This window comes from Nicotiana sylvestris, chromosome 5 (genome assembly GCF_000393655.2).
Source record: "Nicotiana sylvestris chromosome 5, ASM39365v2, whole genome shotgun sequence".
NCBI classification, from domain to species: domain Eukaryota; kingdom Viridiplantae; phylum Streptophyta; class Magnoliopsida; order Solanales; family Solanaceae; genus Nicotiana; species Nicotiana sylvestris.
In genome coordinates this window covers 93,624,983-93,651,071 of record NC_091061.1, presented here as the reverse complement: position 1 = coordinate 93,651,071, position 26,089 = coordinate 93,624,983, and the positions used below count along the sequence as shown (strand labels likewise).

Below are 26,089 nucleotides of genomic sequence, written 5' to 3'. Positions count from 1 at the left end.
GATTTCTAAGTCTGTATTTTGTCTTTTCATCAACGTCTGTTAGTTTCTCTTGGAGTCTGTTGGTTTTGAGTCTTTGTAATCAAAGTCTTTGCTTTTTATAAAAATTGAAAATCCCAAAAATGTTTTATTTCACATTATCTCCCAGAACTACGTTAGGTCTGATTCATGCGGGGTCATGATACATCGGTAATCTCCATAGGATTTGACCATAACCAAAGAAAAAGAGAGAAAAACAAGAGATGAAAAGAAAAGAAAAAGAGAGAAAATAAGAGAAAAGAAACAATGGCAAAACAAGAGGGAAATGAAAAAAGAAGAGCAAAGGCCAGAATGAAAAGAAAGAGAAAAAGAAGGAAAGTTGTAAGTGGAAAAGCCGGGATGATGCAAGCAGTCGATCAAATGTATGATAGAAACGGTTAACTGCTTAGGTGCATTCATTCCCCAAATGTGCAGTTACCAATTTGTTAAAGCCCTAACCCCTAATAAGGTTGTTGTTGATGTATTGAGTCCAGGCAGGTGGTTAGTTGTTTGACATTCTGGCAACCCACTCATACAATACCCGATCAAAAGACAAGTTGAACATGGCCAACCAAGAATTGGAGGCAAGTATTGTTGACCCGTCAAAAGAGGTGGAAGAACTGGATATTAATGCAATGAAGGAAGAGATTTATAAGTTAAAGCAGTAGATGGCTGAAATGTACCAAGCCTGGGCAAAGGGGAATCCACCACCGGTTTATCCCGCCAACCCTGCTTATATCCCACCATCGGCCCAACCTCAGGAGCCTCCCACTGTGAACTCATCTCCAGCCTTTCCCCTCTACCAACAATGCTATGGCGCTACTTCCCATACTTCTCAAGCTCCACCACCCAAACAAGTCCCATACCCTCCTCCACCAATCACTCCTGTTTTTGTGGCACCTCCACCTGCTGCATTACACCGATCTTCCAGTGAACCTCTATTCCAGACTCACGACAACCAGTATTATCCCCCTGAACCCACCTTCAAAATCCTGGAACCATGTTCTTACACCCCTCATCTTGATCTCCTGGCAGAGACCGAGAAGCCACCCAAAAATCCCGAGCATGAAGAGATGATCAGAAAGGTCAAAAGCTTAGAACAATCATTCAAGATATGAGGGGGTTGGGAGGTCAAATAGGTGTGGCCTATAAAGATTTATGTCTATTCCCAGATGTTCAGTTACCAGCAGGGTTCAAAATGCCCAAGTTTGATCTTTATGACGGGCATGGTGACCCAGTAGCACACTTAAGAGGATTTTGTAGCAAGATGAGAGGAGCAGGCAGAAGAGATGAATTGCTGATGGCATATTTCAACCAAAGTTTGAGTGGATCGGCATTAGAATGGTATACCAGACAAGATCACAGCAGGTGGTACACATGAGACGATTTGGCCCAAGCCTTCACCTGCCATTTTCAGTATAATCTTGAAATTATCCCAGACCGTCTGTCATTAACAAAGATTGAGAAAAAGCCCAGTGAGAGTTTCAGAGAATATGGATTCCGTTGGAGGGAACAAGCAACGAGGGTTGACCCTCCGATGAAAGAAAGTGAGATGGTTGATTATTTCTTGCAGGCTTTGGAACCCACTTATTTTGGCCACTTGGTGTCAGCAGTAGGTAAGTCCTTTAATGAGGTTGTAAAAATGGGAGGCATGGTTGAGGAGGGACTCAAGTCTAACAAGATCATGAGTTATTCAGCAATAAAAGCGACCACCCAGGCCATTCAAAACGGTACTGGAAGTGTACTCGGGAAGAAGAAAAAAGAGGATGTTGCCCTCAAAGAGTTGAGAAAAGCTAAGACCTCAAAAGATAACCCAGTGTTGGTGAAGAAAGCTGTGACCGAGGAAGAAGCAGAAGAATTTCTGAGAAAGATGAAAGTACAGGACTATTCCATTGTGGAGCAGTTAAGAAAGACACCGGCTCAAATCTTGCTCTTATCATTATTGATCCATTCAGACAAGAACCGTCGGGCTTTGATGAAGATCTTGAACGAAGCCCACGTTCCTGACAAAATCTCAGTAAACCACTTGGAAAAGATAGCTAACAAGATATTTGAGGTAAACAGAGTCACTTTTTCTGATGATGAGTTGCCCGTGGAGGGTACTGAGCACAATAGAGCCCTCTATCTGACGGTGAAATGTGAAGATTCTGTGGTTACTCGGGTACTGGTTGACAATGTTCCAGTTCAAATATTTGCCCTCTCTCCACTCTGAACAAGTTGAAGGTGGATGATGAAAGAATTCACAAGAACAGTATCTGCGTTCGGGGATTCGACGGTGGAGGGAAAGATTCAGTCGGGGACATAGTGCTCGAGCTTACAATAGGGCCAGTTGAATTTACTATGGAATTCCAGGTGCTCGATGAGGCTGTTTCTTACAATCTGTTGTTAGGTTGACCCTGGATTCATGCTTCCAAAGCGGTCCCGTCCACTCTGCATCAAATTGTTAAGTTTGAATGGGATAGACAGGAAATTGTTGTGCATGGCGAAGATAATTTGTGTGTTCCCAGTAATGTCATTGTTCCGTTCATAGAGTTTGAAGACGACAAGGGGCTATGGGTTTATCAGGTTTTTGACACGGTATCAGTAGAGAAAATTCCTGAAGGAAAATGTGTGCCGACTCCAAGGGTAGCTATTGCATCAGTCATGGTAGCCATTGAAATGTTGAAAAATGGATTTGTACCGGGCAAAGGTTTGGGTGCATCTCTGCAAGGTATCGTACAGCCGGTTTCTCTTCCTAAAAACTCGGATACATTTGGTCTGAGGTTCAAGCCCACAGTCATAGACGTGAGAAGAGCCAGAAAAATGAAACAGAGAGCATGAGCCCTTCCAAAACCAGTCCCACGTCTTTCCAGATCATTTGTTAGGCCTGGTACCAGAAAGCGCCCAGTGACGACGGTTCCCAGTTTGGTGGTTGATATGGATGAGATTTGATGGAAAAGTTCGAGAGGATATTCGACGAAATGAACACGGTGGAAGCTGGAAAGGGTTTTAGCAAGGCGGATGTGCAATTTGTTAGGCCCAGTGCAAAGATTAACAATTGGGAAGCTACTCCTCTCCCCACCAGGAAGGAGTTTTGGTAGTTTGCTTTGATTTTCTTTTAGTTTATCTAGATTATCCTAGGGTTGTAGTTCAGATTCTATGTTCCGTCTGTTTGGATGTATAAGCCATGTTATCACTAATTTCAATGAAATGCCTTTTCCCTTTTGCTCCCTTCCTGATAGTTTTATTTTTGTTTTTCTTTTCTTCCTGTACAATTCTTTTTATGTTGGCTTCAATGATATGAATGCATGCGGAATCTCTGGCCCAGTCTTAAAAGCCAATCTAATTCTGAAATAGTAATTCAAGAAATAGAGTGTGATGTTGAATCGGAATATGACGAGGATGAAGCCTTTGAAGAGATTAGTAAAGAGTTAAGCCATTTTGAAGAAAAACCCAAGCCTAACCTGAGTGATACAGAAGCAATCAATTTAGGGGACCAAGATAATGTCCGGGAAACTAAAATAAGTGTCCATCTTGAACCACAACTCAGAGAGGAGATAATTAAAACACTGTTCGAGTATAAAGATGTTTTTGCATGGTCCTATGACGACATGCCAGGTTTAAGCACTGGCTTGGTGGTTCACAAATTGCCCACTGATCCGGCATTCCCCTATCAAGCAGAAGCTGAGGAAATTTAAAACTGATATGAGTGTGAAAATTAAGGAAGATGTCACCAAACAGTTTGAGGCCAAGGTCATTCTGGTCACTCGGTATCCCACTTGGTTAGCCAATGTAGTGCCTCTGCCAAAGAAGGATGGCAAGACCAGGGTGTGTGTTGATTATCGAGACCTCAACAAGGCGAGTCCCAAGGATAACTTCCCACTGCCGAATATCCATATATTGATCGATAATTGTGCTAAACATGAGATTGGTTCTTTTGTGGATTGTTATGCGGGCTACCACCAAATCTTAATGGATGAAGAAGACGCAGAAAAGACAGCATTCATCACGCCATGGGGAATGTACTGCTATCGGGTCATGCCATTTGGTTTGAAAAATACTAGGGCAACCTACATAAGGGCAATGACGACCATATTCCATGACATGATACACAGGGAGATCGAGGTTTCTGTGGATGATGTGATTGTAAAGTCTAGGAAGCAATCTGACCATGTTAGAGATCTGAGAAAGTTCTTCCAAAGGCTTCGCAGGTACAATCTCAAGCTCAATCCTGCAAAATGCGCGTTCGGTGTTCCGTCTAGAAAGTTGTTGGGATTCATAGTCAGCCGACGAGGTATTGAATTAGACCCGTCAAAAATCAAAGCCATCCAGGAATTGCCACCTCCAAAGAACAAAATTGAGGCGATGAGTCTGTTGGGAAGATTGAATTATATCAGCCGGTTTATTGCTCAGCTCATGACAACTTGTGAGCTTATCTTCAAATTGTTAAAGAAAGATGTTGCAGTCAAGTGGACAGATGAAGGTCAGGAAGCATTTGATAAGATAAAGGGGTACTTGTCAAACCCACCTGTGTTGGTCCTGCCAGAACCAGAGAGACCTTTGATTCTGTATTTGACGATCCTGGACAGTTCATTTGGTTGTGTGTTGGGCCAGGATGACATTACCGGCAGGAAGGAGCAGGCCATTTATTATCTCAGCAAGAAATTCACAACTTACGACGTTAAGTACACTCATCTTGAGAGGACGTGTTGCGCTCTCACTTAGGTGGCATAGAAGTTGAAGCATTATTTGTCATCTTACACTACTTACCTCATCTCTCATTTGGATCCGTTAAAGTTCAGAAGCCTATGCCCACTGGGAGGCTCGCAAAGTGGCAAATCTTGATCACAGAATTTGACATCATCTATGTGACTAGGACTGCAATGAAAGCACAAGCATTGGCCGACCATTTGGATGAGAATCCTGTAGATGAAGAATATGAGCCTTTGAAGACTTACTTCCCTGATGAAGAGGTAATGCACATTGATGAATCGGAACATATTAAAAAGCCAGGATGGAAACTTTTCTTTGATGGGGCTGCAAACATGAAAGGCATTGGGATAGGAGCGGAACTTATTTCTTAAACAGGGCATCACCACCCTGTTACGGCTCAGCTTCGGTTCTACTGTACTAACAACATGGCGGAGTATGAGGCATAAATTTTGGGTTTAAGGATGGCTGTGGATATGGGTGTCCAAGAAGTCTTGGTCTTGGGTGACTCGGACCTGCTAGTGCACTACATTCAAGGAGAATGGGAAACTAGGGATTTAAAACTCATACCGTACCGGCAATGTTTGCATGATCTTTGTCAATGTTTCCAATTAATAGAGTTCAGGCATATCCCGAGGATTCATAATGAGGTTGTTGATGCTTTGGCTACTCTGGCATCAATGTTACATCATCCAGATAAGGCTTATGTAGACCCGTTGCATATTCAGGTCCGCGATCATCATGCTTATTGTAACGTGGCGGAAGAAGAACTCGATGGCAAACCGTGGTTCCACGATATCAAGGAATACATCTGGATGGTAGTATATCCAATACAAGCTACAGGTGATCAAAAGATAACAATTCGTCGTTTGGAAACCGGATTTTTCTTCAGTGGGGGAATTTTGTACAAAAGGACTCTAGATCTAGGACTGCTGAGATGCATAGATGCTAGGCAGGCCACAACTATTATGACCGAAGTACATTCTGGAGTCTGTGGACCGCACATGAGTGGGTACGTGTTGGCAAAGAATATTCTCCGAGCAGGTTATTATTGGCTCACTATGGAGCGAGACTGTATCAGTTTCGTGCGTAAATGTCATCAGTGCCAAGTGCATGGATATTTGATTCATTCTCCACCATCTGAATTATATACAATGTCTGCACCATGGCCTTTTGTTTCTTGGGGAATGGATGTCATTGGACCAATCAAGCCAACAGCGTCCAACGGGCACAGGTTTATTCTGGTGGCCATTGATTATTTCACCAAGTGGGTAGAGGCTAAAACATTCAAGTCTGTAACCAAGAAGGTGGTGGTTGATTTTGTGCATTCAAATATCATTTGCCGGTTCGGGATACCGAAGGTGATCATTACAGACAATGGGGCTAAATATCATAAAAGCAGTCTAAAATATGATATAGCAATAGTAAGTAGCGGATAATGTCAATAAAGTGCGGAAGTACAACCCAACACAGCCCTAACGGGGGTGTCACAAGTCACGAGCATCTCTAAATCATAATACTAGTATGCTAAAGTCATAAAATACTACAAGTGTTTGAAAGGAAACAGAAATGATAGAGAAGTAGAGACACGGGGTTGCGGACGTCAACAACTACCTCGTAGTCTCCCAAAAACCGCCTGGAACTGGAGGAATCAGCATTCAGGAGCAATACTAGCTACGCCTGAATCTACTCACAGGGCGTAGGGAGTAAAGTGAGTACTCCAACTCAGTGAGTAACAAATATAAATAATGACTGAAGGTAAAAAATCACATAAGGCACAAAGCATTCTATAATGAAGCAGTAAAATCACTTAAAACAGTAAAACAATGAAAGGTCAAGTGAAAATCCCTTTCTCAACAAGTAAAACAAGTAATTGACAGGTAAATATGAAAGATAAACATATAAAGGTTCGCCCTTCGGGCACAATGTCAACAACTCCGCCCCTCGGGCAATATCTCAAAATAATAACAGCCCCTCGGGCAATCACATAGAACGGTACCAGCCCCTCGGGCAAATCACATAGAACAGTACCAGCCCCTCGGGCTATCACATAGAACAATATCAGCCCCGATATATCTCATATCACAATGGGTACCCGCGCTCACTGGGGGTGTATAGACTCCGAGAGGGGCCCCTTACGGACAAAGCGCAATATCAAGCCATCTCGTGGCATCAAATCTAGGCCCTCGGCCTCATATCGGTCAAGTCACCTCATGGCGTATATATCTCAGGCCCTCGGCCTCAATCAGTATTAGTGTTTCCTCACAACTAGGCCCTCGACCTTACTCAGTCAAAAATACTCACAAGCCCCTCGGGCAATAGTAAAACAGTATTTCTTAGCCCAAAACATCATTTAAACATATCATTTAAGTCTCAGAACTAAGTAAAATGGCTGAGTAGTAAAATAGTGGAAAATAACATGACTGAGTTCAAGTATAAAGTTAAAACAATGAGGAAATATCAACAAATATCCTCGAAGGGTTCAAAAGTTGGCACGGAGCCCAAATATGTCAATCAGCCCAAAGCATGATGAAAGCAAACAAGTTTCAGTCAAATACGCGGTAAAATCATCTATTGGGACGGACCAAGTCACAATCCCCAATAGTGCACGTCATCAAGCGTGTGCCTCACCTCAATATAGCACTACGATGTGAAATCCGGGGTTTCAAACCCTCAGAACATCATTTACAATCATTACTCACCTCTATCCGGTCCAAACTCTAGCCCGCGATGCCTTTGCCTCTCGAATCGGCCTCCGAATGCTCCAAATCTAGCCGAAATCAGTACCAAACCGTCAAAATGTGCTAAGGGAACAAAGCCCACTTGAAAATAATCAAATTACCACAAAATTCCCAAAATTGGTCAAACCCAACCCCCGGGCCCTCATCTCGGAATTTGACAAAATTCACAAAACTAAAATCCTTATACTCTCACGAGTCTAACCATACGAAAATTATCCAATTTCGATACCATTTCGTCCTTCAAATCATCATTTTACATTTTTAAAAGATTTTATAATTTCTTCTCAAATTGCATCCCAAATCATGAATTAAATGATGAATTCAATAATAGATTCATGTACTCTAGCCAAATCTGTTAGAATCACTTACCCCGATGAATTTCTTGAAAAAACTTCAAAAAATCGCCAAAATTCGAGCTCTCTAGGTCAAAATATCAAATAAAACCCAAAACCTCGTATTTGTAGAGTACCCCACTGATTTTAACCTCCACTGACAGCACAAAATCGGCCACGGTCCGCACAAAACCAGTGCGGTCCGCACAAAAACGACCGCGGTCGCACATGCTTTCCTCTACAGTGATAGGATTTAGTATTTTGGCCATACCATTCGCTACAAATGTCCAAATTGCAATTTCTTTACCTTTTTGGAAAGTCGACACGAAGGACTACAACTTTAGTTTTTACATCATCTCAAAATTCCTTGTAGTTCAAAAGATACGAGCTTCCGAAGTAGGACTAGTGAAATATTCCCCACCACGGCCGCACTGCATTTTGTACGGTCCGCACAGCACCTACCGCGGCTGCACTTCATTTTGTGTGATCCACACAGAACCTACCATGGCCGCACTTCATTTTGTGCGGACCGCGCGAGTGCATTCCAAGGCCTACAACCCTTCTAGACCTGCTACAACTATGATTTTCGGCCTAAAACATCCCGGAACCTACCCGGAACTCCCGGAACTTCAAACCAATTGTACCAACACATCCCACGACATTGTTCAATCTTATTCAAAACTTCGTAACACCCACAACAACATCAAATCACCAATTTAACATAGGATTCAAGCCTAAGAACTCTAAGAACTCTTAAATTATGCTTTCGATCAAAAAGCCTATCAAATCTCGTGTGAATGACCGGAAATTTTGCACACACATCCCAAATGACACAATGAAGCTACTGCAACTCTCGGAATTCCATTCTGACCCCTATATCAAAATCTCGCCTATCAACCGGAAAATGCCGAAATCTCAATTTCGCCAATTCAAGCCTAAACCTTCCACAGACTTCCAAAATGCATTCCGATCACACTCCTAAGTCCCAAATCACCTAACGGAGCTAACCAAACCATAAAAATTCCAATCTGAGATCAAATACATACAAGTCAAATCTTGGTCAAACCTTTCAAATTTTAAGCTTTCAACTAAGACTGTTCTTCCAAATTCATTCTGATTAACTTGAAACCCAACACCAACGATTTACATAAGTCATAATACACCACACGGGGAAAGTCATGCCCGATAACTGGCGAGCAAAGTGCAAAAGCTCAAAACAACCGTTCGGGCCGTTACAATCGGGGTCCTATTGAGACCCTTAGGGAACTCTGACACACTCAAGATCGAGAAAGGTTTTGGATCAATGGAATTTTTGAGGTGGTTTATTCCATAACTCAGAGAGGAAGTCAAGAATCAGGCTTTCTCTGGTTGTAACTTTTCTTTGTACTTTTCTGATGTAATTCAGTATTTCTGGTTTGTAATAATTTATAATAAATATTTGGGGGCTGGCTAGTGAAAAGGGTTGGGTAACTATGTATGCTCAAGGGTAGAAAGCATGCCTATAAGACTGTTTAAATTCTGTGTTCAATTCTACATTTTTAGACACCATGTCTGTAGGGTTTATCTCGATTTATTCATGGTCAATGTCACACCTAGATAACATGCCTATAGGACTTATTTACATACTGCATACCACTTAGATATCATGCTTTAGGTTCTAAACGATTATAAATAAGTGTCATGTTCATAATATCAAAATCAGTAATATATAGAAATCATGCCTATAGGGATTCCCAAGTAAATCTGGTTCATTTCCATTCACATTCAATATTAGATATCATGTCAATAGGGTTTAAAATCAGCAATAGTAGATAACATCGCCTGCAGAATCTGAAACTTGTCTGTTTTAAAAATCAGTCTATGCTGAATCAATTCTAAATAATCTAATTCCCTTCTTTAACGAGGTTTAGCAAGCATGCCTATAGGATTTCAAACAATTCATTTTGAGTTATTACTTTTTCGCCACATTTTGAATCATTTAGATATCATGCCTATAGAATCCCATGTAAACACTTAGGCAAGCCTTAGAGTAATAACCATAAAAAACTGAATCCACCTTTGTTAATTACTACAACCAGCAGACAGGCCTGATTCAGACTTCTTATCTGAGTTATGTAATAAACAGATCTGCTTGAATAATCAAACTCCCCTCGTCTTTAGTATTTTAATCAGACCTAAAAAGTATGTGCAAGTCATGCTAGTTATGTGCTTTTGTTTAAGGAGGTGTATATGGGCCTTTATCTATTTATATGTTTTCCACAACATGTAGTATGTGCTTTGTATGTCGCCTTAGATTTTTACCCTTTGAAACCATTCAGCCTAATATCCCTCCCCTTTAGGAATAGTAGTCCTAAGCTCCTCCGGGACTGATAGGAATGAGACGGGTAATAGCATGCAATAGTAATTGAGACCAATCCGCGCTTTAATACCTTAACGGGGTGGGAAGGGTAGATATGGATATGATGACCGGTGAGCTAATACCACGTGTATCCCCTCTTTTAAGGAGTGTCATACCGGGTATCGCATTGATGTAATCCATATTAAATATAAACCTATGACCCCCTTTCCCTTTATTTGCAAACTCCTTTTTAAAACTCTTCTTTTAATTGTTCTTTCTTTTATGCGTTTAAATCCCCTAATATTTGAGCCCATACTTGTCTATTTGCTAAATTCATAATAAAGTGTTTAGTCAGGAACCACACTAGTGGATCCCGAGGGGTTCTTAACACCTTCCCCTTGGGATAATTTCAAACCATTACCCTATCTCTGGTTATTCAAATGAAACTTAGAATTGAACCTCATTGGTGTTCTAATGCACCTTAAATCATTAGGTGTCGACTCTTCAAAATTGAAAAAACCCAGCTCCCAAAAGGAACGAGTTGTCCCATATCAAATGTCATAAACCCGATTTTGCAAGAAAAAGGGGGCGCGACAGCATGGCGACTCTGCTGGGGACTTTAGGGTTTTACCATTTCAGACTATTATTGTGAATTTATACCTCTTTATGTGGCAATTACTTGTTTAATTTCTTTAAGCATTCAATTCCCTTTTCAATTGCAAAACTGAATTGTCTTCTTTGTTTTTTTCCTTTACTACTGCTTTAAATTATGAAACTGTTGTATTTACTGCTTTCTTAACGTGAAAATATGTGCCAACATGCTTTTAATTATTGCATAATCATGCTTAACATCATATTCCACTCGTGCCCAAACAAATACCAAAGCAACACTTATAATGAGTGGTTGCGCTCTTCCTATATTATTACCCCCTAAATTCGAAAAAGGCATATTTGCGGTAAAACCATTCAATCAACGGTGTAGTCGATGGTTCCGTGCCTTTCCCCCTTGAGTTGTCCGCTCAAGGGTACCAGTCTAAAACCCCATAGAAATCTCACTCTGTTTAAATTATGCATGCATCATGGTCAAACCTAGTCGAGTCAGTTATGTTGTCCGCATAATGACTCTTTAAGATAGCCTTGACCAAAGTCCATTGGATTTCCTAAACCCAAATGGACGTCATCACATTTTGTGAATTTATTTGGAGAACTAAATGGTTCATGCTAATTGTTGATATTAAATAGTCGATTCCGGTAGGGGTATGGTCTTAACCCTTTTGTTTTGCAGAAAATGAAGAACGAGGTCCCCAGCTTCGGTATGGTTAGCACACCCTCACTTTTGCTATACTGGTGGCAGAGTCTTCCATCGAATGACCAAATCAACGAGTGGAAGGAGATGGCTGACAAAGCTAGTGAAAAGTTAGGAATATCTCGAATACAGTCTACTAGAGTTGGAAGGAAAAGTGAGGAAAAGAGTCACCGACTGCCAAAACACTAAGGGAAATGAAGGAGAACACTTGACAAAGGCATTTTACTGGTGAACCTACGGGAATTGGAGGATTTGATTAATGAGAGCACTAAACCTGAGGAAGGTCCTTCTGGGACCAAATAGATAGGAGTTTATCTTTTCGCTTTATAAATTGTAATAAGGCCAATGGCCATTAGTGATTTTCATTTCCTGTTCACTTAGTGTCAATTTGGGATTCGTCCATCTTTATCAATAAATGAGGCATTTAGCATCCTAAGTTCTCCAAATCAATTTGTCGCTAGGCCTACCTCGGGCACAAAGAGGTTCCAAATTAGGACACGTTTTACATTCCGTACTATGTGTTTAAATATTGCAACGCTTTTTATAACCCTCACTAACTTGGTTACCTTTTTGTTTTTACTTTTTGTTTTATTATTCCCCTTCCCAAAGGTTAGCTCATGCACCCTGACAACATCATCCTATTCCACGAGATCCAAGGGCCCTCCACCCACTCCTCCTCTTAGTCTTGTAAAAAACAAGAACAAAGGGAAGATGGAAGATTTGAACAACGTCAGAAAAGAGAACTCAACTGAATGGGTAGAGGTCACTCATGGTCACAGTACTCAGGTTCCTAAGGAAAATGCATCCCAACTCGAATAAAACTGTTGAAATTCCAAGAAGAACTTGATCAAGTTCAGAATCTGGCAAGTCTGTGATTTTTACTCACCACTCCAGATATCAATTTCTCAAATGCTCAGAACCCTATACCTCCACAGAATATCCCAAAGCAACAGAACTACCCCGCTCCTCACCATCACTGCAACACCTGCCATACCTCAAACAACACCCTGTTACTCATCCCAGAACTCCAAAACACCACAAATGACCACTTCCACACCTACCATAACACCTCTATATATGTAGAGACCATACCACACTCCATCCAACCTATCTCAAGTGTACCTCAGTCTGATGATAAAGACTTGCTCATCAGTAACCTGGCTGAGGAACTTAAGAAATTGACTAGCCAGATTCAAGGTGTTGAAGGAATCTAGGTGGAGAGACTTACCACCACATTGAACGGGTAAATGTTGTTGACAAAGATAAATGGTGGGATAATAAGATCGAGAGTATACTGAATTGGAGTGGGTACGAACCTGGCAAGGAGCTCGGCAAGAACCTCTAAGGAACCACTAAGCCCATAAAACTCAAGAAGTATGGCACCACTTTCGGTCTGGGATATGAGTACACCTGGGAAGAATTCAACAATTGGTCACCACCATGGCGCGGTCCTTACTATCCACTGGAGTAGCCGATACCATATCTGGAGCAAACTTTCCAACCGGCCGATATTATTTATGGGACAGATGAAAAAGAAGCACTAGCAGCGATGAAGAACTTGTTCTTAGAAGACAATGACATGGATTGCTGTGTTGTTCTCGAGGAGGAGGGGGAGGAAGGCCCTTCCATATAGGCTGTAAGCAGAGGAGCACGCCTCAATAACTGGACCATCAGGATAACCAGAGCCTGACGAGCCTCGGGGTAGCAAGGCTAAAACAAGCATCATGCATTGTTTTATTTACTAAATGATTTTCTTTTGCATTTTAATTCCCATAATAAAAGCTCCAATGTTAAAAAACAATTATGCAATTTATCCAAGCATTTTAACTTTTCTTATAATTCGACGCTTAATATTATTTTTCTCTCATTACTTTACTTATACAACATTACTATTACTTACCTTGATGAGCCAATGACTGTGACATGCAATGAGACAATGCAACAAACGGACATAGATTCAAAGAAAGATGACATACCAGAAGAGATTGTTAAGGAAGTTGAGAATTTTAAGAACAGACCTAAGTCCAACCTGGACGAGACAGAAGTTGTTAACCTGGGAGATGCAGAAAACATCAAAGAAACACAAATCAGCGTTCACTTGTCGCCGTCAGAAAAGAAGTAATACACATAATTTCTAAGAGAATATGGGGACATATTCGCTTGGTCGTATAATGACATGACTGGTCTGAGTACATCTATTGTGGCTTACAAATTGCCAACTGATCCAACATGTTCGCCGGTAAAGCAAAAGCTCAGAAAGTTCAAGCCTGATATGAGTTTGAAAATCATGGAAAACGTCACCAAGCAAGTCAAAGCTAAAGTTCTTAGGGTAGTAGAATACCCGATATGATTAGCCAACATTGTGCAGGGTACAAAAGAAGGACGGGAAGGTCCGAGTCTGTGTTGACTACCAGGATCTCAACCGGGCCAGTCCAAAATATGATTTCCCTTTTCCAAATATACACATCCTGATTGACAATTGCGCCAAGCATGAGCTATAGTCATTCGTAGATTGCTTTGCTGGTTATCATCAGATTTGGATGGATGAGGAAAATGATAGAGAATTACAAACAGTGGCACGAGAAGTTATCATTTGCTCTACTGGGCTATCGCACCACAGTTCGCACATCAACCGGGGCAACCCCCTATATGCTGGTTTATGGTACAGAGGCTGTCATTCCCGCTTAGGTAGAAATTCCTTCCCTAAGGATCATACAAGAAGCCGAGCTCGACGACGCAGAGTGGATAAAAAGTCATTATGAGCAACTAGCCCTTATAGACGGAAAGAGAATGAATGTAGTCTGCCATGGTCAACTCTATCAGAACAAAATGTCCAAAGCCTTCAACAAAAGAGTCAAGCCAAGACAGTTCACACCGGGATAGCTGGTGTTACAGAAAATTTTTCCACATCAGGATGAAGCCAAAGGAAAGTTCTCTTCCAACAAGCAGGGTCCATACATAGTTCACCAGGTTCTAACAAGAGGAGCCCTCATACTCGTAGAAATGGACGGAGAAGTCTGGCCAAAGCCGATCAATTCAGATGCAATCAAGCGTTACTATGTGTGATCTTTATGCTTTCCTTATATGACGTAATTTGAACTACGCCTGACCTGATTCCTATTTCAGAGGGGATACATAGGCAGCCCTATGGGTTTGGTCATAATTTAATAAAATTTTCATTTCCCCCTGCAATTGGAAACTAGGGCAGAATTTTGAGGAGGACCCTCAAAATTCCGAAGTAATTTCAGCCGATCGTCGCAGGTAACAGTCAGAAGCATCAACCCATTAAACTGGGGCAGAATTTTGAGTAGGACCCTCAAAATTCCGTAGCAAGAGAGGTTGTAATGTCCCAAACCACGTCACAGTCATCGGTTCATCTAAAAAATTATTACTATTATGTCATATTTTTACGAAATCATGCATGTTTACTACTGAAATTGCTTTGTTTAGCAACGCTACCCCAATGATACATACAGTATCACCAGATCAAAGCTGAGCATGTCAAGCAGAGCCAGTAGGGATACGAACTAACCTCCCCCTTTACAAAACTCATGATTTTTCTTTGGATGCAGGCACTTGGATTGCGCAATCATCAAACATATCATACACTCACGAGACGAACATTGTTCAAGAATACAACTCTCAGAACCGTTGCACTTACTATTTGCTATCCATACACACCAATGACATTCTGTGTGTCACAATGTCCCCAACAGTCACAATATCGCAACCTGATATCAGCTAAGAAAGCTCTATGACCACTTGCCATTTTATTTCTTGCATAAGGCTACCATTTTGCCTTCCGAGACTAAATGTTGTCTCCATCTACATTTTCTGCATTGCATAAGGCTACCATTCTTCCTTTCAAGACTAAACGTTGTCTCCATCTATATTTTCTGCGTTATATAAGGCTACCATTCTGCCTTCTGAGGTTAAGCTCTACCTCCATCTGCATGGCTGAAAGATCACCACCTACTACAATTGCATGGCTAAAAGATTGCCACATCATCTACGTCTGCATGGCTGAAAAATTGCCACCTACTACGTTGCATGGCTGAAAGATCGCCACCTACTTCATTGCATGGCTGAATGATCGCCACATCATCTACATTTGCATGGTTGAATGATCGCCACCTACTACATTGTATGGCTGAAAGATCGCCACCTATGTTGCATGGCTGAAAGATCGCCACCTACTACATCTGCATGGCTGAAAGATCGCCTTATACTGCATCTGCATGGGATGAAAGATCGCCACATACTGCATCTCATGGGCTGAAAAATTGCCTCATACTGCATCTGTATGGCTGAAAGATCGCCTTATACTGCATCTCATAGGCTGAAAGATCGCCTCATACTGCATCTCATGGGCTGAAAGATCGCCACATACTGCATCTCATGGGCTGAAAGATCGCCAAATTATCCAAAGGCGTCATCGTTCGGAGGCACCATTTTCATAGCCTGAGAACACCATGTCATGGCCTGAGAATCCCTTTTAATTTTCTCGCGTATCATTATTCAAAGGAATCATGGCTTGGAGGCACCATCCTCATAGCCCGAGAGCATCATTTCATGGCCTATGAATCCTTTATTATACACTTCATGGCCCAGGACATCATGGTCTAAGGACGTCATTCTAACCGTCCGAAGACAATCTTCATGGTTCAACGGAAAATTGCATCATGTTTAAATCTATGCACGATGTATGCTTGTATTGCTTATTTGTAGGTAAACTGGCGAGCAACGGCCATCTCGACAAGAGCGATCCCGTTCCAGTTCCCCCAGCCCTATCAGACCTTCACCATTCACCCCGTCCTGGATATTGCGTCTGTTCTCGAAATTCTCCACGGCCTAAACCTCTTCGAACCGTTTTTCTCGGTCAAAATTGGTCATCATATCTTTACCCGACAACTCTTTCATTTTTCCCGGATAAAGAGGGGCAGCTATTGATACCCAATTTTTCCTATATATTTTTATATACAAAGTACTTTCAAAATAGCATAAATATGCATGTATAAGTATTTCCAAATGTTTTATCATTTTTTCCTATTTTTTTTTAAAAAAAATTAAACCAATTTATTCCCCTATTTTACTCATAAAAACCAATAATAATTCCCAAAATTATCATTTTTGGTGATTCATTTGTTGGATCCTCATATATTTTACTAAAATATAGCTAAGATATTTTGCATATTTTTACAAATTTATTTAGTATTTTTAAAACTAAATTACATGTAATTGCAATGTTAGCCTCTTTTAGATTTAATTACGTTTATATTTATAAACAATTAAGTCCAGTATTTTTAATTTGATAATTATGTACTATAAATCATTATAGTACCTTTAATTTATTTACAGAAATTATTTTACTATTTTTTATAAACCAAATAGGAAAAATTGGCTATTTAAATGTTAGCCCCATTTTATTTCAATTAGAGCCCGATTTTGAAGCCCAATTACCCTAACCCAATTCCCATTCAAACCGACCCACAGCCCATTTATATGACCCACCCGGACTCCCATCTAATCCCAGCCGTTGATCGTTTAGATCAATGGCTCTCATTAATCCTTTCCTAATTAAACCCAAAAACCCCTCAAACCCTTTTTATTCTTCATAATCTGCCGCCTCTGAAAACCCTCTTCTCACAAATCCTCTCTACAACCACATCAAACCCTAGCTTCCACCACCCTAATCTGCTTTAATCCATGGCCTTCCAAGGTCATCGGAGACCTGTATCAACCTCTCATGGCCCCTACGTGTTCGTTCCTATGGTCTCATGACTAGATCCTAAAAGGGTTTTGTCCAGTATTTGCTCGATGACTGTTCTCCGGTCGTCTTTGACCTTTCTCCGGCCAACCATGGCTATTCGAGTCAGACTTATGACTCTCCTGCTTAGATCTATGGTTTTCAAGGCCTTTCTCATCACTTGGGGTTCTTCTGAAACCCTAACCTCTAAGGTTCTTTCGATTTCTCTTAGATCTGCTTTAGATCTATGTTTGCTTTGGACTTCTAAGTATTTTTCTCAAAGTTTAATTTTAAAACTCTGCTTTCAAAACCCCTTATCTTTTCCGATTATGGTTCTTGTTAAGTTATTTCAAAACTTTCCTCTGATTTTTGACATGGTTTGCTATGTTTGCCCATATCGTTCTTCTACCTGAGTTTGCATGTTAAAAGCCATAATTTCTTTTGACTGTTTATTAGACGAATGCTTATTTGCTTGAGTTTTGTCCGATTTGTTTGTTTAACCTCTTTTAAAACTCTACCGTTGATGAAAATCCTATGGTTTTGAGTCTGAGACTATTCGTTTAAGTGCATGACTCGATTTGAAGTTCTTTATTTCAAAACCTTTTATTCCTTTGTGTGATTCTTCTGACTCTAGTTTTCTATCATCTCTAAAACTCGATTATGCTCGAAACCCTAATTTTTAAAAGGGGGTTTTCCTCACCTGCTACTGTGAGATCTTCGCATGCCTTTGATATTCTATGTTTTCTTCACTACTGATTCAATGTGACTTGACCTACTAGACTATCATGCTTCGAATGTTGCTATCTACTGAATTTTGTGCTACTATTGTATGTTATTTCCTTTTGCTAACAGGCTTGGACTCGCATGTATAGTGTTTATTTATTTATATGTTGAGTTTCCTTCTTTGACTGATCTTCAAACTTGTGACTGATTTCAAACTTTTCCTTTGTGAAATTCTAATTTCACTCACCTATTAAAGTTAACTAATTTCTTTTCCTATTTTGCCTTACTGAATCCTTTCCAAAATTAGAGTATTTATGTACCTAGACTCGATTGCTTACTTAATGTTTTACTGCTTCTCTTATGGCAATTGTTAGCCTGCTGACCTATTGATTTCCTTCCTTATTTTGAACTTGTCACTGCCCGTTAAGCAAGTGATCCCTTAATTAAAGGCAATCACTTGTATAATTGATTCTGAATCATGATTGTTTCCATGTTTGTAGCTTATTACCTCTCTCTTACTCGTTTTCAAAAACTATAAATACCTTGTACTTCTTTTCTTTCAAGGACATGAACACAAGGCATAAACACTTGAGTTCAAACACACACTCCATTAAATCTCTCTTTTTCTCTATTACTACTATATTGCTGCCTTACCTAGCCAGCTGAAAGCCAAGGCTAGGTTGTGGGAAACTTGCTTATTTTCTCTGCATTTTCATTTCTTACTGGTATGTTCTAATTAAGCTTTTGCACCAACAACAACATGCTTATTCATCCTTGCTTTCCTACTATTTGTATTTAACCCAGTACCATTATTAAAGCATGCTGTAACTTCCCTTTTTTCCTATTCTGAATTAATGTATCATGACTTGTGAATCCTAAATCCCTACCCAATGTGTTTGATACTTGTGGTTGGTTTGGGGCATGACAGCATTGGATATTGTTGTGCATGACCCCAAACCTGATTCCCTTGGGATCATAATCTCCATGTTTATCTCATATGTTGTGATTGGGTTACAGGCATGTTAGCACTTCCCATTGCTGTGCATGCCCAATGCTAACCCATACCTAAGTGTATAGGCTCATTGTAGTGGACTCCTAGTCCCTTGAACCCTTTGTATGAAGTTATTAGCTTTGTGAAATGCTAATGGCTGTCTCCCTGTCCCCTCTCCTTCATACCCTCAGTTTTTCTAAAACTCTATTTCTGCACTTTCACTATCTTCTTAGACTTAAGTTCTGCCCCCTTGTGTGAGCCTTACCTTGGGACCCATGAGCTCCATCTGAACTTGGACACATAAGGGTTGTCATTTCCACACTGCACTCATCCCTATTCTGATTATGTAACTTGGGTGTGAGCACTGCCCGGGGTCCTATTGAGACCCTTAGGGAACTCTGACACACACAAATCCGAGAAAGGTTTTGGATCAATGGCATTTTGAGGTTGTTTATTCCATAACTCAGAGAGAAAGTCAAGAATTAGGTTTCCTCTGGTTGTAACTTTTCTTTGTACTTTTCTGATGTAATTCATTATTTTTGGTTTGTAATAATTTGTAATAAACATTTAGGGGTTGGCTAGTGAAAAGGGTTGGGTAACTATGTATGCTCAAGGGTAGACAACATGCCTATAGGACTGTTTAAATTCTTTGTGTTCAATTCTACATTTTTAGACACCATGTTTGTAGGGTTTATCACAATTTCTTCATGGTCAATGTCACACCTAGATAACCTGCTTATAGGACTTATTTACATACTGCATACCACTTAGATATCATGCTTTAGGTCCTAAACGACTATAAATAAGTGTCATGTTCATAATATCGAAATCAGTAATATATAGAAATCATGCCTATAGGGATTCCCAAGTAAATCTGGTTCGTTTCCATTCACATTCAATATTAGATATCATGTCCATAGGGTTTAAAATCAGCAATAGTAGATACCACTGCCTGCAGAATCTAAAACTAGTATGTTTTAAAAATCAGTCTATTCTGAATCAGTTTTAAATAATCTAATTCCCTTCTTTAACGAGGTTTAGCAAGCATGCCTATAGGATTTCAAACAATTCATTTTGAGTTATTACTTTCTCACCACATTCTGAATCAATTAGATATCATGCCTATAGGATCCCATCTAAACACTTAGGAAAACCTTAGAGTAATAACCATAAAAAAACTGATCCACCTTTGTTAATTAATACAACTAGCAGGCAGGCCTGATTCAGACTTCTTGTCTGAGTTATGTAATAAACAGATCTGCTTCAATAATCAAACTCCCCTCGTCTTTAGTATTTTAATCAGACCTAAAAAGTATGTGCAAGTCATGCTAGTTATGTGCTTTTGTTTAAGGAGGTGTATATGGGCCTTTATCTGTTTATATGCTTTCCACAACATACAGTATGTGTTTTGTATGTCGCCTTAGATTTTTACCCTTTGAAACCAATCAGCCTAATATCCCTCCCCTTTAGGAATAGTAGTTCTAAGCTCCTCCGAGACTGATAGGAATGGGACGGGTAATAACATACAATAGTAATCGAGACCAATCCGCGGTTTAATACCTTAACGGGGTGGGAAGGGTAGATATGGATATGATGACCGGTGAGCTAATACCACATGTATCCCCTCTTTTGAGGAGTGTCATACCGGGTATCGCATTGATGTGATCCATATTAAACCTAGGACCCCCTTTCCCTTTATTTGCAAACTCCTTTTTAAAACTCTTCTTTTAATTGTTCTTTCTTTTTATGCGTTTAAATCCCCTAATATTTGAGCTCATACTTGTCTATTTGCTAAATTCACAATAAATTGTCTGGCGGGGAACCACACCAGTGGATCCCGAAGGGTGCCTAACACCTTCCCCTTGGGATAATTTCAAACCCTTACCCTATCTCTGGTTATTCAAACGAAACTTAGAATTGAACCCCATTGGTGTCCTAATGCACCTTAAATCATTAGGTGGCGACTCTTCAAAATTGAAAAAACCTTGCTCCCAAAAGGAACGAGTTGTCCCATATCAAATGTCATAAACCTGATTTTGCGAGAAAAAGAGGGCGCGACAACATGGGGCCATTATTGCAAAGTTATTGCAATTATAACTCTAACATGTACATATGGCCATTCCTGAAATAATTAAAGCTTAGTATAAATATAAAATAATAAATTAAGCAACAAAATTATCATAAAACCTATTTGTGATGCAATTAGTAATTATTTATATAATAAAATGCTAGAATAAATTAATTAAAATCCTTCTAAAATTACAGAAAAATTATGGAAAAATACTGGTTGATGCTCATGTACTATTTTGAAAGTATATATGCATTTTAAAATATATGAAGGAAAATTTGGGCTTCAACAGCTGCCCCTCATTACCCGGGAAGGATGAAAGCGTTTTCGGGTAAAGAAATGATGACCGATTTTGACCGAATGGGATGTTTTGAAAAATATAGGCCGCACCCCGGTCTTTGAGCAGCCTACATATCCCTAGTTTTACAGGAATCATGCCATGTGTAGTTCTGGACCCAGCGATGAATGAAGCCGATGGAGTTATTATAGGAATGGTGGCAAGTTTCAGAAAAATTCCTTCTTTGGGGAGGATAGTATCAAACGGGATTATGCTGAGTTATGAGTACGAGTTTGAAGTGTAACGGATGTACCATAGGGCATATATCTGAATGGTCACATAGTAAAGGTGGGTAATTGATGGGGGGTCGATTACGTTTGAAATAACGATAAGGCACAAATGGAAACTAGAAGGGTATGAATGAAATCGGAGCGAAGACTGCTCCTGTTTGAAGTATGGTTACTTCCTGAATTACCTGCAAAACATAAAATACAATGCATGCGAGTATATGCAGTATTGCAAGAATTCAAACATGATGCGAGTTCCCTTTGGACCATGAAAGGTTGTCTTTGGACAATGAAGATGACGTCCTTAGACCATGATGTCTGGGGATATTAATCATGAGATAAGAGATTCGCAGGCCATGGAATGATGTTCTCGGGCCATGAGAATGGTGCCTCTGAACCATGATGCCTTTGAATAATGGTGCGCAGTATTTGAGAGATCCTCAGGCCATGACATGGTGTCTTCAGGCTATGAGGATGATGCCTTTGGACTATGACGCCTTTGGACAAGTTGGCTATACATCAGCCCATGAAGTTCAGAGACATAATACCAAGGGTAATAACAAGGCAACGCTTAGCCTCGTGCAGAGATTAGGGCAGAGCTTAGCCCCGAGATAAGAAGATAATGGAAATTGAAAGTATAGTAACACTTATGCAGAAGGAGATAATGCTTAGTCTCACGAGAAGGCAGTGCTTAGCCTTATGCAAATACGGAGGTAGGGCTTAGCCTCATACAAGGTTTGAGGCAAGGCTTAGTCTCATGCAAAGAGAAGGCAATGCTTAGCCTTATGCAAATGTAGGGGTAGGGCTTAGCCTTATGCAAGATTTGAGACAAGGCTTAGTCTCATGCAAAGAGAAGGCAATGCTTAGTAATAACTATGGATTCTAGTCTATTTTACGCTCCTTTTTGCTTGAGTTTTGGATTAAAAGCGTGTACAAGTATTCCCAAAAGCTAACTTATTGTGCTTGTTTGCGGTGTTTGGTCAAAAAGAGACAAGAAAGTCAAAATCAGCTCAAAAAGGAGTGAAGCCAGCACAAGTCAAAGCTAAGTCAACTGAGCGCTATAGCGAAAAATCAACCGCGGACAAGAAAGACCTACCGTGACAGTGGTCCTTTTATCGCGGTCCACGGTGGCAAGATTCAGAGAGATGCAAGTTGAGGCTTTTCAAGTCACCGCTGACCGAGGTGCTTTTATGCGGCAGCGTTGCCTCTAACGCGACAACGGTCCTTTTATCGCGGTTAGCGGAGGAGAGGTTTAGAGAGTTTGAAGTTGAGCTGAAGGTTGAAGACCGCGGTCCGCGCTTGATTTTATGCAGCCGCAGTAGCCTCACCGCTGCAGTGGTCCATTTTTCGCGGTTAGCGGTACCTCTGTCAGGGGCATTTTTGTCCAGAAAATTTAGCTGTGTATAAATACTTCTTTTTCAGATATTTAGGTTATCTTATCTTTAGCTGAGCACGTGAATGCTGTTTTTTACCTATTTTGAGTAATTTTATAGCTTGTTTAGCAATTAGTCTTAGATCTTAACGTGTAATTACAATTTATGACTTCTATTTCATCTCAATCTATGATTTTTTTCTTCAATTATGAGTAGCTAAACCCATTAGCTAGGGTTGCGGCTCAACCCTAGTGTGGATATTTAATGGGTCTCTTATTTTAGGGCTTAGATGTTTATGGGTGATTGATATTTGGCCTGATTTATGCTTTTTATATTGAATTAGTGGTTGCAAACACTAATTGTGCCTTTTTTACTTAGGCTCCTCTTGAGAAAGAGAGTTTAAGTCTAGGAAATTTAAGCCAACAAGGAATTGGGGTGTATTCAAGAGATTGATCCCCCCAATTAAAGGGCTAAACCTAGAGATATTAATACCTGACTTGAGCCAACTTTGCTTGCACAAATTGAACACCCAATTGGGCTTGAGAAAGCCAATTAGGGCAAAGTCACTCAAACTACCGAGAGGTATAGAGTGAGTAGCTACGTGTGTTGGCTATATCACGATCCCAACTATAACATTATTGCCCTAAGTTCTAGATCTTGTTAGATACTTACCTAGGAGAAAGTCACTTCCCTAGTGCCTTTTTATCCATTTAGAAAACCCTACAAAAATATCTACTAGCTTAATTTCATGCATCTTTAGTATTAAATTAGAAGTAACAAACAAACAAGAATGATTGGAAGTGCAATCAAGAACACTGCACACTACCAGATTAGATAAGAATCCAACTCCGAACATTATATTAGCTCCTTGTGGATTCGATCCCGACCTTCTCGGGTAAAAGCTGCATCGACCGCTTTTGCCACTCTATAGTGGTGTAGGGTCGGCTCTGATCACTTGGCCTTATGCAAATGTGGAGGGAGGGCTTAGGCCCATGCAACGTTTGAGACAAGGCTTAGTCTCATGCAAAGGGAAGGAAATGCTTAGCCTTATGCAAATGTGGAGGCAGGGCTTAGCCTCATGCAAGGTTTGAGACAAGGCTTAGTCCCATGCAAATAGAAAGCAATGGTTAGCCTTATGCAAATGTGAAGGCAGGGCTTAGCCTCATGCAAGGTTTGAGACAAGGCTTAGTCCCATGCAAAGAGAAGGTAGTGCTTATCCTTATGCAAATAGGGAGGCAGGGCTTAGACTCATGCAAGATTTGAGACAGGGCTTAGTCTCATGCAAAGAGAAGGCATTTCTTCGCCTTATGCAAATGTGGAGGCAAAGCTTAGCCTCATACAATATTTGAGACAGGACTTAGTCTCATGCAAAGAGAAGGTAATGTTTAGCCTTATGCAAATATGAAGGCAGGGATTAGCCTCATGCATGATTTGAGACAAGACTTAGTCTCATGCAAAGAGAAGGCAGTGCTTAGCCTTATACAAATAGGGAGGCAGGGCTTAGTCTCATGCAAAGAGAAGGCAATGCTTAGCCGTATGCAAATGTGGAGGCAGGGCTTAGCCTCATGCAAGATTTGAGAAAAGGCTTAGTCTCATGCAAAGAGAAGGCAGTGTTTAGCCTTATGCAAATAGGGAGGCAGGGCTTAGCCTCATGCAAGATTTGAGACAAGGCTTAGTCTCATGCAAAGAGAAGGCAGTGCTTAGTCTTATGCAAATAGGGAGGCAGTGCTTAGCCTCATGCAAAATTTGAGACAAGGCTTAGACTCATGCAAAGAGAAGGCGGTGCTTAGCCTTATGCAAATAGGGAGGCAGTGCTTAGCCTCATGAAAGGTTTGAGACAAGGCTTAGTCTCATGCAAAGAGAAGGCCATGCTTAGCTTTATGCAGTGAAAAAGTAACAAATAGGAGTAGAATATTTCTTAGTTGGAGGTATATTTGCATCTCGTGGCCTAATTATTATGAGGATAGTGACTTTGATATGTATATTTGTGAATACTCCTGTTATGTTCAATGCGCCTGCATCCAAAGAAAAATCATGAGTTTTGTAGGGGTAGGTTGGTTCGTGCCTTCGTCTTCTTGCTTTGCTTTGCTCTGTTCTGGAGGCCCTATTTGAGTTACCCTAAGTAATATCTGGAAGCCATAGAAATAAAGTTTTCGAAAATATGCAATTATTGATAAAATAGAGTTATATTAGAAAACATAGTGATATGTATCAAGTAATTTAGATGAACTAACAACTGTAACACTTTTTAGAGACATTGCAGCTTCCTTGTGATAGAATTTTGAGGGTCATCCTCAAAATTCTGCCCCAGTTTGATCTTTTGGCCATTCTGAGTGCAGCGAAGTTTGTCGGATCTGCTTCGAAATTTTGACAATCCTTCGCAAAATTCTGCCCTAGTTACTTAACTGATTTCAGATTTTTTGGCATATGATGGCATCGGCTGGACTTGCTTCGAATTTTGAGGGTCTTCCTGGATATGAGGTATGTGGTGTAGGCACAAAATTAATGCCTCAATTTTTGAGTTGTCCATGTCAAGGCACAGCAAGTGCGTTCTAGTAGGGAGTATCATGCCTCATAAGGTATGAACTTCTTGCTCACGTAGTATATGGCTTGCTCCTTTCTTCCGGTCTGGTATGCTGTCCCAAAACACATCTGAAAGCTCCATCTAATACAGACAGATAGAATAGCAACGGTCTCCCACACTGGCAGGACCAGGACTGGTGGTGTGGACAGGTATTCCCTGATTTTGTCAAAAGCTTTCTGATAATCCTCGGTCCAACTTGTTTCGGCATCTTTCTGCAAACTTTGAAGATGGGTTCACATATTACTGTGGACTGTACTATGAAGCGGTTGATATAGTTGAGGTGTCCTAGGAAGCTCATCACGTCCTTTTTTGCTTTTTGGTGGTGGTAATTCTTGAATAGCCTTAACTTTGGAAGGGTCCAACTCGATTCCACGGCTGCTAACAATGAATCCCAACAGTTTTCCTGCAGGAACCCCGAATGCACATTTTGCAGGGTTCAGTTTTAGATTGTACCTCCTTAGCCTGTCAAAGAACTTTCTCAAATCTACTATGTGATATGTGGACCTCTTGGATTTGATAATGACGTCGTCAACATTCACCTCTATTTCCTTGTGTATCATTATCATGGAAGATGGTTGTCATAGCTCTCATGTAAGTAGCCCTAGCATTCTTTAGGCCA

General features: G+C 40.5%; 1 protein-coding gene across 1 annotated transcript; it reads left to right on the top strand.

Annotated features, from left to right (window-relative positions):
- Window positions 1-5,168: 5,168 nt before the first annotated feature.
- LOC138868990 (uncharacterized) lies at window positions 5,169-25,650 on the top strand. Its single transcript, XM_070146575.1, has 3 exons — window positions 5,169-5,681; window positions 25,302-25,367; window positions 25,561-25,650. Exons 1-3 carry the CDS (start codon window positions 5,169-5,171, stop codon window positions 25,648-25,650), a joined length of 669 nt encoding a protein of 222 aa, XP_070002676.1.
- Window positions 25,651-26,089: the final 439 nt, after the last annotated feature.

Bases quoted from the DNA above. Each gene is read 5' to 3' on its own strand.
- LOC138868990 (XM_070146575.1), top strand. From the start codon at position 5,169: ATGGCTGTGGATATGGGTGTCCAAGAAGTCTTGGTCTTGGGTGACTCG. The intron at 5,682-25,301 runs GTACATTCTGGA...AACTGATTTCAG, and splicing joins CCACAACTATTATGACCGAA to ATTTTTTGGCATATGATGGC. The intron at 25,368-25,560 runs GTATGTGGTGTA...CATCTAATACAG, and splicing joins AGGGTCTTCCTGGATATGAG to ACAGATAGAATAGCAACGGT.